The 13,401-nt window shown below is 35.7% G+C and overlaps 1 protein-coding gene across 2 annotated transcripts; it reads left to right on the forward strand.

Annotated features, from left to right (window-relative positions):
• Positions 1–267: 267 nt before the first annotated feature.
• On the forward strand, positions 268–13,401 carry LOC131311798 (agamous-like MADS-box protein MADS2). 2 transcript variants are annotated; one of them, XM_058339374.1, is made up of 9 exons: positions 306–395; positions 429–649; positions 9,328–9,406; positions 9,629–9,690; positions 10,392–10,491; positions 11,306–11,347; positions 12,053–12,094; positions 12,806–12,942; positions 13,056–13,401. In XM_058339374.1, exons 2-9 carry the CDS (start codon positions 465–467, stop codon positions 13,144–13,146), a joined length of 738 nt encoding a protein of 245 aa, XP_058195357.1. In that variant the 5' UTR covers positions 306–395; positions 429–464; the 3' UTR covers positions 13,147–13,401. The 2 variants fall into 2 exon arrangements, with proteins under 2 accessions (XP_058195356.1, XP_058195357.1); XM_058339373.1 differs by having other exon boundaries at positions 268–649.

Raw genomic sequence — 13,401 nt, forward strand, 5'->3', positions numbered from 1 at the left:
TCAAAATTCAAAATCAACCTCCAATGTCAAGAAAATAAACAACAAAAACAAATAAACCCACGGGGTGATAAAGATAAATAAATAAAAGGGACCAGTTGTGAATTTTAAGGAATTTCAGGTAGCGTAAGAATTCATGCTACTGGAGTATTTGGGGTCAGCGGAAAACCTGGATATTACAGTGACGCCGTCCAAGAACCAGGTAGAAGATTTATACCGCGTACTGCACTGCCCACCCAAGGGTTTGTCTCTCTCTCTCTCTCTCTCTCTCTCTCTCTCCTTTACTTTTTCACTGTTCTCTTAAATATCTCTATTGGTGCCCTTCGCATATAGGCACTTGGAAAAAGTGGGTTCAGCTCTTAACCCAGAGTAGAATCCTACACAAAAAGAGTGAAAAAGTAAAGGGGAGAGAGAGAGAGAGAGAGAGAGAGAGAGAGAGAGAGAGAGAGAGAGAGAGAGAGAGAGAGATGGGGAGAGGGAGAGTGGTCCTGAAGAGGATAGAGAACAAGATAAACAGGCAAGTGACATTCACAAAGAGGAGGAATGGGCTCTTGAAAAAGGCTTACGAGCTCTCTGTTCTCTGTGATGCTGAGGTTGCTCTCATTATCTTTTCCAATCATGGCAAGCTCTATGAATTCTGTAGCTCCTCTAGGTATATGTAATTTCCTCTCTCTCTCTCTCTCTCTCTCAACCAAGTAAAGATATGCCTATATCTGTGTATATATATGCATCTAGCTCTTTCTTCTGTCTATATTAGGTTAGGCTTTCAAACGCCTTAAGAATAAATTTCTGGTTTTTTTTTTTAAATTCCTCCAGATGAATTCAAGGTGTTAGGAAATAGGAGAAGTGGGATTTAAAAAAGTTTTTTTTTTATTCTCGACAATTTCGATATTTATTACTAAAACGTTAGGTTTTGTTATGAGATGACTAATATGGTCTTCTTATCCTCTAAGATCTATTCATTTTCATATTTTTTTTTTTGAAACGGCAAAATATTTTATTGATAAACTGGACAACAGGTACAACGAGGGCATTTTCATCATTTCTCATCTCTCGTTTGTTTTCTTCAAATATTTTTACTGAATTTTCTTGGTTTTATTTTTCAAGTCTTGATCCGTTTCTTTAGATGGAAATTTCCAATATTTGCTTCCATTAAAATTACGCTTTCCATAATTGTAATATATGCAGAGGAGATCTACTTTTTTATTTATTTACTGACAACAGTAACATTTTATTAAGAAAACTTGATAAAGGGGATCTACTTTTTCTATGAGTTCATTTGTTTCAATAGATTGGATTTTTTTTATCAGCAAAAATAAATTTCATTAACTCATAACATGAAATACAGAAATAATAGAGACTTGGGTAAACCTGTCTGATCACTCAAGACCCTCTTCATTGGATTGGATTAGGGGGATTATTACTTGTAGGACTATTTTAGAGCATAATACCATGAGTCTTACATTTAGAAATTCATTGGATTAATATCACGAATGTTTTTAGATGGGATTTACGTGATTTTTTATTTTATTTTTTCACTAATGTTAGATTTCTTGATTCAGCCCCAAATATGGGTTTTAGGAGTTTAAATCTGTATTTAATAACCTTTTAGTTCGGCCACATAAGCCAAAGTGGCTTCTTCTTTTTTTTTGAATTTTTTTTGCTTTTGTTAGTTTTACGTCAAAATATTTTGTAGATTATAAATTCATCTAGACGAGAAGAATAAAAAAAAAAAGAAGACAATTGGTCTGTTTAGCCAAATTAACTTGGATTAAAATATTTCAATGACAACCTGATTAAAATATTTCAATGACAAAGGTTGCAACTTATGCAGAACATCAGTCCTGATTGATCCACTTTTGAGATTTGAAAACCAGAGATTGATGTTTTTGAGGGTAACTCTGCCGTAATTTGTTGTCCAATTAAATTCAGGAGAAGTTATAAATTTATAATACACCCCTATTTAGACTTTTTTTTTTTTTTGGGGGGGGGGGGGGGGGGGGGGGGTAAAGTTCCCCTATTTAGGTTTTTCTTTTTTGGGAAGTTCCCCTATTTTTTTTTTTTTTATGTTTTTTCTGTTGTTGGTAAGTTCCCCTATTTAGGTTTGTCTGTTATATGCTCCTTATTCTTATAGAAATTCCTAACATTGTATTAAAACTTATAACATCAAAACAAAAAATCATAGTATACAACCATGTTATGAGTTCATAATAAAAGGTATCATGAATTTTTGTCCAACTGTTACGAACTTCGATTCAAATATATACTGCCTCCGTCCCATTTTGTTAGTATATTTTGGGGTTTCAAACTTTGTAAGCGGACATGCATTTAACACATTATAGTCCTTTAATTTTATCTTTTCAAATTATTTCTAAACGTTTACGATGGGTTATTTTTCAGGCATTTTTTTCTTTGACTTTTCAAATAAGACTAGTATTTTGGGACATATCAAAATTGAATCTTATGATTTTTTTTTTTTTTTTTGCACAATGTTATGAATTTAAGGTAATTCAAGGGGTGCATATTTTGCACAGCTAAATAAGGTCGCAGATTGTAGCGTTTTTCTTAAATAAATATTTTCTGCAAGAAATATAACGTACAGTTCACCTGTGAGTCTTAAATATGTACAGCTCCTTCAAAGTAGAATAAACTAATTGGCCTGGTGGGTGTGCTGACAATTTCTTGGAAATAAACCACCATTTTATATTTGTTAACAATAAAAGATGAAGTTTTTTTTTTATCGGCAAAAAATAAAGGAAAACATAGATTAAAGGGATCACGGGCACACCGACATACGCCAACCGAGAACCAAAACCAAAAGATAGCAAGATGCCAACCAAAACACCACAATCAAACACCGAAAATCAAAAAATCGCTAAAAAGCAACCCATTGACAAGCAATACCAAAACAAACTAAAGTCAAGAGACCAACCTCAAAACCATGAATGACAAACCGAAAGAATAAAACCAAAAACCGAGGGGGAACCGCAAATCCATGAAATTAAATTCCAGAGAAAGAGAGGCACCATCCTCGAAGACATCATCATCCTTCGTGAAAACATCTTCATCTAAGTTGTTGACACCATTAATCCTTTCTCTAATTCCTCCTCCCCCATTCGAACAAATTTCCTTAAATTATAGCCCCCCCCCCCCCCCCCCCCCCCCCCCCCCCCCCCCCCCCCCCCCCCCCCCCCCCCAATTTCAATGTTTCTACCATTCAATTTTTCGGCTTTAATCCCAAACTCGGCAAGAAGCTTCTTTTTGGTAATCTTCCTCTTCGATCTTCTCAATCTCCTTTCCAATTTATGAATAGCACCAAGGGATGTGTTGTGCTCTACTCTTCCCTCATTAGCTAGCACTAGATCTCTTTTGGTTATCTGGTGATGAAAAAGGTGTTCGATAAGTAAGCAATGACAATCTGAGGCTTAGTTAAGTACAAGGTGTTTTTTTTTTACTCAGTAAAAGAAGATTTTATAAAATTAAAAAAAAAAAAAACCTCTATAAGGCTACATCGAGGGAAGAAAAAGGAAGGGATAAGCAACAATTTGGTTATCCAAGGAGAAAAGGGAAAGTCTTCAATACACACACATTTAAGGTGTGTACCATATGCACCTATTGTGTGGTTCATATTGTGTCACCTCATAAAAAATTACTTGTAGGACCGTTCATTCATAACATTTTATTTTGTATCGTAACTTTTATACTAAAAATTCGTAACTTTTTAACAATATGATTCGTAACTTTTTAGCAGTAGATTCGTAACATTTTGGGATTCATAACATTTTGGTGTATTTTAATAAGGGTGCATATGATACACACCCAAATAAGTGGTGTGTATTGTAGCACTTCCCCCAAGAAAAAGAAAAAGAAGTAACATACAATCGATCGATAGTCGTCCGATATTACCAACAAAAAGTTGGATGCTACAACCCCCAATAGACGAAAATCGAATTCTTTTTTTGAGAGGCGAAAAAATTTCATTAATCTCTGAAAAATATTACAAAAATTAATAGAAACAAGGGATGAAGACATCAATTTCCTAGCCCGTGACCTAAAAAATCTACAACGCTAAGAGTTATCCTATGCCCATCCGAGACTCAATCTCCAAATTTAACAAGAAACCAAACACGGAAAATTCATTGAAACAAAGCCCACATCTGTTGGCCTAAAAACCCGGATAGACGAAAATCGAATTCTAGAGTTATATCCTTCAAATCCCATCTAAAAAAACTCCTTCACTGTGTACACCAATGCTAGTTTAGACTCACTCGATCCACTTTGTCACTCTAGTCTTGATCGAATCTACCTACCACTGTGCTAACCTCTGTTAATCAAATCACCAAACCGCCAATTCCTTTAGTGGTCTGGTGATGGACAAACCCAACCGACGTACATATGCCACTACCTCATAACCATAGAACACATGTCCCAGGAGAATTAACAATTTGCACATTGGTCAACTCGATGTATCCATCGTTAAGTTTTTAATAAAAAAATTTGCCGATAAAAAAAGGGAAAAAAATTAATAATGTGTACAAGAGATGATGGTGTTCCTGAAATGGTGTTTCTGCTATGCAGCGGCGGATAAAAGAAGGAACTAGTGGGGATAATGTAAATGAAAAATAAGTACTCTTTTCACATTTTCAAACTCAAAAATAATGTAAATAAAAAATAATTTTTCAATTTTTTTTGCACCGTATTAAAGATCTCAATGAGATCTATCAAACAAGATCCATAGTGATAGGAAAATTATTTGCGTAAGCACATAATTTTTAAGCTTGAAATTACCTTCTTAAAAAATAAGTACTTATTTATCATTCTCGAACGGGGTCTAATTCTTGTTTTTCACTTTTGACTTTTAGTTTTAGAATAAAGAAAACCTTTTTGTTTGGGATAATGTTAGGGTATCCCCTTCTTGTATATATGGGGATACCATATTACCCCTCTAACATAATCATTAATTAGTAAGCATAACCATTTGAAAGTACTCCCTTTGTTCTTTTTTAAATGTCTTAGTTTGACAAACACGCAGTTTTAGGAGTTAACTTTCACCTATACTTTACACTTTTTCATCAACTTTTCTCTCAACTTTACACTTTCAACGTCAACTTTTACCTTCACTTTCTAAAATTATCCTCCATTTTATACTCTTTTTTTTGCTCGGCAAAATGAAGATTTTATTAGCTCGAAAAGGGTACATCGAGAGGAAAACTCGTTAAGCACAAAACGCTTACGAGCAAAAGAGAGTAAAAGACCCAAAACAAGGCACAAAGGTATAGAGGATCGTCCAATAGAAAATTGGACCACCCCACTCCTCAAATTAATAGTACATTACAATTTGACCTTCCTCACGCCATCAAGATATCCCTTAAAGTCTTCCACCAAGTACACTTTTATATCGAACTTCACTTTAACCCACATTGCTACCCTGGTTTTAATTAACTCCCCAAAATCCTCCACATGCCAAGAAATATTCTTGAACACAAGATCGTTCCTTGTCAACCATAAAAACCATGTAGTGGCATGGAATGTTGTTTCCCATAGATATTCCTCCAGATTTTTGAAACCCATACCCAGCCACCAATTAAACAGATCTAAAAGGGAGGCAGGGCACACCCAAAAGACATGCCACCAGTCCAACACTAGAGACCAAACTTCCCAAGAAAATTGGCACAGTAAGAATAGATGCTCAGGTGATTCAAGGTGTAATGAACAGCGTGGGCACAACACCGACTGGCCTACGGGAAGCAAGTTTCTATGGAAAAGTACCGTTCTCGATGCCACTCTATCTTGGAGAGCCAACCATGAAAAGATTTCCACCTTTGGGGGGCTAATGTTCTTCCAAATCGATCCCATTGTCCAATTGTTTGAAAATCCCGATTGCTCCCATTTGTTATAGACTGATTTAACTGAAAAGCAATTATCTGAAGCCCATCTCCACCTTAGTTCATCCCGTTTGGATTGATCCAAAATAACTGATTGTAATTTCAAAATCAATTCTTCAAATTGCTGCACGTCCCATTCCCGAAGCATTCTCCTAAAAAGTATGTTCCATCTACCTTCCTCTCTTGCATCTTTAACTTCGCTGATCACCATCTTTTTTTGAATAGATATTAGGTGGAGGCGAGGAAACTCCTGTTTAAGAGTTGTGTCCCCTAGCCACACTTGATTCCAAAAAGAAATCTCCCAACCAGATTGAACCACCAACCTAAACCCGTCCTGAATAATGGAGCCAATACTAGAGGATGAATCTCCGATCGAATAGATATCTCTCCACAAAGCTCAAACCTTACCAGAAGATGGCACACGGGGTAGCCAAGAGCCTTGCTCTAGATTATACTTGCTTTTGATTACCTTAACCCATAACGAGTCACGATCTTTATAGAATCTCCACCATTTTATACTTTTCACATCAATTTTTACGTTTACTTTCCAAAATTATCCTCCATTTTACCAATTAACTTTTAAAAGTGGACACTTATTTTGGGACAGTCCAAAATAAAATAGTGGACATTTAAATATGGACGGAGGGAATATAACACTTTTTCACAAATGGTTTAACACTTTTATTATTATTATAGAGTATTAGGCATAACACTTTTCAAAATAGCATAACATAACCACCCGAAGGTATAACACTTTTCAAAATAGCATAACATAACCACTCGAAGGCATAACACTTTTCAAAAAATGACATAAAATTTTTATTATTATGGTGTCTCCCTAAAAAAGTGTTATGTCATATGGTGTCCCTCCAAAATGGCGTAACATAACTACTCAAAAGCATAACCATTAATCATTCGGAGTTATAATATGGGAACACTGTAACATTGGATACCTTAGGTGTTCCATTTGGTTTCTCTTTCGAAAATCCACCCAAATACGCAATAGTAGAGAGCCAATCGTCGTAGCTTATTAGACCAGCAGCAATGCCGATTGATGGAGCTTGGCCAGTGTGGGTGATCAATGCATGAGTGATAGCATGATGGCATATTTGAAAGTATTGACAACGAAACTATTATGAAAGCTTTCAAAACTATCGTGATCTAATTCAAAGCCTTTGTTTAGCAACTTTTGTTTATGACTATGATAGTTTTTGTTAGTATTTTTGGAAATGCTATTAACTCTTATGTAGGTTGATGAACATGTTACTTTTTGCTAGTAATTTTTTTTTGATAGGCAACAAAATTTTAATAAAAACTCGACACAAGGTACATCGAGGAAATACCAAATTTTCTTTTCTTTTGCTTTCCCTCTGGCCTATACAATATCTCTTTCTCAGTGGTCGGTACAGTATTTTTTTGCTAGTATTTCTAATGAAGAAAGTTCATATTGACGAAGCATTTAATTTGTTAATTTTTTTTTTTGAGTTTGGTTTTTATTGTCCTCCAGTGGTTCTCAAATTATTATTGTCAATTAATACTATTATCCTTATTTCAAACAAACTACTATGGCATCTGCTTCATGTATGGTAGGTCCTACTTTACCCACCATGGATTGTTTTTTGCTCGGCAAAAGAAATTCATTAAGCTTTGAAATGAATACAAAGATTACATAGACCAGTGCTTAAGCACAAGGTACTAGTAGTAGCCCACAAGGTTTGTTATATCCCCAAGATCATCCATGTAGACTTTCGTTATGGGACGGGGTGTTACAATCTCCCCAACTTTATAGCCGCGAGGGATTGAGCACTATAATCACCGATACAAATCAAACCAACAATCAAATCAAATCAAACTCCAAGGCTCACATGGTCGTGCACATGGATGGCTCTGATACCACCTGTAACGCCCAAAGTAAATCACTGGCCCACTACCCTGATTTTGATCCACCAGCCACACCACATGACCCAAAAGCTTAAGCACAAGGTACTAGTATAGTAGTCCACAAGGTTTGTTATATGCTCAAAATCATCCATGGAGACTTTCGATGTGGGACGGGGTGTTACACGCCACCTCATACTCAGAATACATAGAAGACAATATGCCAGCCAAAACAACAATGACCAAAGAAAAAGTAAAAAAGGCCCGAACCCTAAACACCCAAACACCTCCGAGCCACAAACTAAAGCAATGTCAGGCACAAAAACTGAAAAGCACATCCAAAATCTTAAAAACACCTGCAACTGCAGAAGTTTTATACCAACTTTTTTCTTCTATTTGGCCTATAATACAAAATCTTTATAAAAAAAACTAACTCAAATTGACACTCATATATGTCTGTAGATTCCTAACCGATTTCAACAGTAAATAACTTTTACACTCGTCACTGTATTATGTTATTCATTAACAACATATTCATCTAAAAGCTTGAGTAGTGAAAAAAAGAGATATCTTTGTTACTTATATCCTCTACATGCCCTCTCATTTCGAGTCAGACTCTCGTCCATAAGTAGGCGATGAGGTTCAAACACATGGTATTTAATCTACTCTAATATCATAGTAGTATTAGATTAGATTCCATTTATTTTTTGATTGCCAATTCTCTTCGATGATTTGGAACCGTGTTCTGCCTATGAATGTCATATCCAAAGGTCCTCTCCCCTTTGGCTCAAGAACTTGTCTGCTGATCATAGGAAAGGCAGAAGTTTCTGAAGTACTATATACAAGTTTTCCCTGGTAACTACTACGTACTTTCTGTGGAGGGAGCACAATATAAGGATTTTTTAGAGTAAGAATAGAGATGTGAATGGGTTAGCTGCTGCTGTTCTTGATGCTATCCGAGCTAGACTTAGCTCTTTGTCCTCTATCAAACTCTCTTTTTACAATAGAAAACTTTTTGATGACTGATTACTTTATTCGAAAATATATTGGATTAACAATTGTTGATAGAGTTCCTGTATAGGTGGTTTTGTTTCTTGTATTGATTGTTCAGGGGATGTCCAGTAGTTTTTGTAACTTCCTTGCTTTTCTTTGGTTAAATGAAATTACTTACCAAGAAGGAATAATAGGAGATTAGATTGGTTTTTTTTTTTTTTTTGATAGGCAATATGAGATTAGATTGTTAACCAATTCATCTGAATGATTGCTGTAAAAAAAACTTTATTAATTATTTATCCTCACCACACTGTAGCATTACAACTGAAATTCTAGTCTTGGGTTTTAATAGAGCAAGTCTCAAAATCTCAAATTTAAGTCAAGTTTCAGTGTCAGAACTTCAATTTAGAATATCACTGTAGCTGTATTTGACTTGAATATTTTTTGTGTCCAAATAAATTTCATGGAGTAGAATTATACTACTAGTATTGAATTTCGATTTAAAAAAAAAAAATTGAAGATCGAATAAGTTCTGAGTATGTTTTTGCTTTGTAATTAATTTCATCAATCTTAGCATGCTGAAAACGATAGAAAAGTACCAAAGGTGTAGCTATGGATCACTGGATGCCACCCAATCTGTCAAAGAGAATCAGGTAATTTAACCAGCCCTTCCCTCTCTTGTCACTCTTCCTCATATCTATTTAGCCAATATTTCTCTGTACTAGCTAGTTTATACCTTCATCGCGTTGAGACGAACTAATAAATGTCTTTCTCCGGTTGTTCGGCTGTATCTGTTGCTACTAATGTAAAAGACTGCAGATTTCCCGCTTACAGTTATATATTAATATTGCCTTTTGTGTTTCATGGTTATCCAGAATACCTACCAGGAATATATGAGGCTCAAGACAAGAGTTGATATCCTACAACAATCTCAGAGGTAAAGTCCTAGCTACCACCATTTCCATGCATGCACATTCGAGTACTCTTTCGCACGCGGGTTGCTCTGCTATCACTTACAACCATGGAACACAAAGCCTGAATGAAAATTAATCATTTAACAATTCAAAAAAAAATATGAATACTAAATTACGGAGTAAGTAAAATCATGCAACACCCTATGTAAACCACTAGCCTAGTACCTTAATTTTGCTCCAACCACACCACATAGCCCAAAATGCTTAAACTCAAATTACTAGCAGTAGTTTATATGGTTCCTTACAAACCTATGATCACTCATGTAGACTTCCGATGTGGAACAGGGTATTTGGGAGCTCCGGGGACTTCTGTGAGAGATGTCTTCATTGTATATATAAATTGTTGTATATAGTGATCTCGAAATTTAATTTTGTGGACGTACGTACAATAGATTTAAGCAGAAATGTGGCACTTTTTTCTATATATTATTCTGTCTTCATGATTCTTCGCTACGAGAATTTCCTTATGTCCGAAATTTTATACACACGTGCGTGCGCGTAACTACCTATCGATATTCAAGAAAATGTGAAACTAGGTGTCTATTCAATGAAACAAGATGCTAGAGCTCAAACTCTAGCTCTTTTTTAGTTCAACTGAAAAATTGTTTTGTGTTTTTCTAACATGAGTATTTGAATGATCCGGATCGATATGTATGATCTGCAGGAACCTGCTTGGGGAAGATTTGGGGCCATTGAGCACAAAGGAGCTCGAGCAGCTTGAACACCAACTTGAGAACTCCTTGAAGCAAATCAGATCAACCAAGGTACGTAAAATTTCCCCTACTTCGTCATTCATTCCGGCCTTGATGTGATGCCAAAATTTGAGTCTCACAAGGAAGTAATTATGGAAATACCAGACTTGGACTAGTTGGAGAACTTGTCACAGTGTTGTTTCATGTTTGCGAAATTAATCTTTGAGGTGTTCTCTCTATGCGTTACGGTCAAATATACAATTATCATGCAAGTTGTGAGTTTAGAAAACATGCTTTATTGCATACTTTGATACCATATTAGATTATTAACCATACGTCAGTTTATCTAAAAGTTTAAGTTGTTAGACAAAAGGGTATCATTTACTATTTGGGATTTTTTTGGGTCATGGTTGGCTACTTGCCATCCTCAAATTGTTGTTTCTTCCATTCGGGTCCTGGTGGTATTTGATCGCCAGAGTGCTGGGGTGCCTCCTTAGCACAATGAGTTCGGGGTTCAGTACCAATCCATTCTTAGAACCCCCAAAGATAAGTTGTCTTACACAATATCTCCTTGGTACAACACCAACATTGTCCATTTATTTCCCTCGATGTCGAGTTTATCAATAATATTTTGCCGTTTCCAAAAAAAAAACATTGTCCATTTGTTTCACATCACATGAATACTTTTGGAGCTCGTTAAGTTGATCAGACTAATAGTAAATGGATATATAATACCATACGATGTATCATGCTGTCAAATTAAAAGTATTGGATTGTCACTCAAGAGGATTGTTGGAGGATTAAGCTTGCCTTATTCATTATTACTGGCTGTAAATCTCTCTGGAATATAACTCTTACATTGATTGTTCTCTGCTCGACTTTGCAGACTCAAGCCATGCTGGATCAGCTTGCTGATCTTCAAAGGAAGGTACGTACATAAACTATTTCAGTTTTGGTCCATAACAGCGCGCCCGGTTGCCCACCGCATATAAGGGGTATGTTATCATCCTGAATAGTATATACAAAGTATTTATATCCGGTGTTTGCCATTTGGATATAAGCCACGGATATAATGTCCACCCACGGACAGATATAATAACGATTGGGGGAGAGGTGGTGATATTATATCCGCCCAACATTCCATGCTACAATTTGGTCCGTTTGGTTGGCACGGAATAATATTGTCTTCAACAATGCTTCTTGGCGAGTGTAGGATCTTGGGGAACTAATTAAAACCAGAGTAGCAATGTGGGTTAAGGTGAAATTCGATATTAAGGTGCACTCGGTGTAGGATTTCAAGGACTATCTTGATGGAATGAGGAAGGAGAAATTGTAACTTGATGTAAGGGTTGGTGCGATCCAATTTTCTGTTGGATGGTCCAATGTTGTTATTTTCTTTTCTTTCTTTTTTTTCTTCACTCGATAAGCGTTTGTGCTTAATGAGTTCTTCTCTCGATGTACCCGTTTCGAGTCAATAAAATCTTCGTTTTGCCGAGCAAAAAAAAAATTACAAAAAATGTCACCGTTCTCTTTTAATTCTATATATCCACCTACTCGTATCCACCCCAAGACGAACCAAGCACGTACTTTTGTTTAAACTGTTTGTAACATTCACTCTTGGTGGTCATTACAGGAACAAATGCTAACGGAATCTAACAAAGCACTAAGGAGGAAGGTATAACATACTCCCACATAATTTTCTTGTGAATAACAATTATAGACCAACTCTTGGAACTACTGGAGATTTAACCGGTCAGGACACATAGGGCACCGGAAATGGTCCAAGTGCGCGCAAGTCTGCCTGAGATCATAATGCCACAAACATTTTATTTTATCGGCAAATAAATTTTATTGTGGTAGATATAAAAAAAATCAAATCATTACGTGCGACAGGAAAAGAAATGCATTGCGTTTGAAAGAGTGAGAAAACATAATACATATTTGTTTAGGTTATGTTAATTCCGCTGACACGTTTAATTTATTGGTACAACATGATCATATTCACAGGGCTTTTGTAGTTTATTTTTTGCTTTATACGCTTTCTTTTAATTAAGTAGGTTTTGTGTTAGATCCGTACAAATGTTTTCAATATATATATATATATATATTGCTCTCTGATCGGGAATTTATTTATTTTATTTACTCGAACCCAACGTGTAAAGCAAATAAAAATGCTATTGCATGATTTCAAACCTTATTTTCTGGTAAAACTTTTGAAATGGTTTTTAGTCTCTTATTAAAAAAAATCATTACATTTTTTTCCTCGGCCTTTAACTAAGAATAAATCGGTAATGAATTTGTGACTGTCGCGAGAAATTTGATAAAAATAAGTTTGTTGTTAATTCGTGTTTTTCTGAACCAATCTATTTCCATTTTGTTATTTCAGTTGGAAGAATTATCTAACGAAGTTCCGTTTCAAGTGTCATGGGAAGCTGGAGAACAAGCGATTCCTTACAACCGCCTTCCTCCCCCGTCGGAAGGATTTTTCCAGCCCCTGAGGCTACATTCGACGCTGCAAAATGGGTATTTTCTTTCAGTCTCTCTCTCTCCCTACTGAACTTTTACATTTCGCCATAATTCCAAAATAATAATTCCTTTTTTGTTTTTTCGTTTTTCGTTTTTTCGGCTTAATTCAGGTACAATAACCCTATGGGTACCAACGACGCAAATATCACAGCCCCTGCCGAAAATGTCAATGGATACATTCCTCGCTGGATGCAGCTCTAAGTAATCATCTATGCAATTGTTCATCTGATCTCTTAAGCAACTTGTAATAAGACAATTAAGCTTAATAATTCGATGTTAGTCGTTGTTTAAGGACGACAGTGCGACTGCTTAATGGTAATGAATGACTACATGGTATCCTTTAGGGCATGAGAGGTACTATGCCTTGTAATTATATGAACTTTAGACATTATATATGGACGGTGTTAGAATTATGGAAGGAAGAAAAAAATATATTAACAATTAAAGCTTGGGAAA

Source organism: Rhododendron vialii, chromosome 12a, assembly GCF_030253575.1.
Source record: "Rhododendron vialii isolate Sample 1 chromosome 12a, ASM3025357v1".
Taxonomy (NCBI): domain Eukaryota; kingdom Viridiplantae; phylum Streptophyta; class Magnoliopsida; order Ericales; family Ericaceae; genus Rhododendron; species Rhododendron vialii.

Coding starts and splice junctions, on each gene's coding strand:
- LOC131311798 (XM_058339373.1), top strand. CDS start 465: ATGGGGAGAGGGAGAGTGGTCCTGAAGAGGATAGAGAACAAGATAAAC. Junction 9,407..9,628: donor AATCTGTCAAAGAGAATCAG/GTAATTTAACCA, acceptor ATGGTTATCCAG/AATACCTACCAGGAATATAT. Junction 12,095..12,805: donor ACAAAGCACTAAGGAGGAAG/GTATAACATACT, acceptor TTGTTATTTCAG/TTGGAAGAATTATCTAACGA.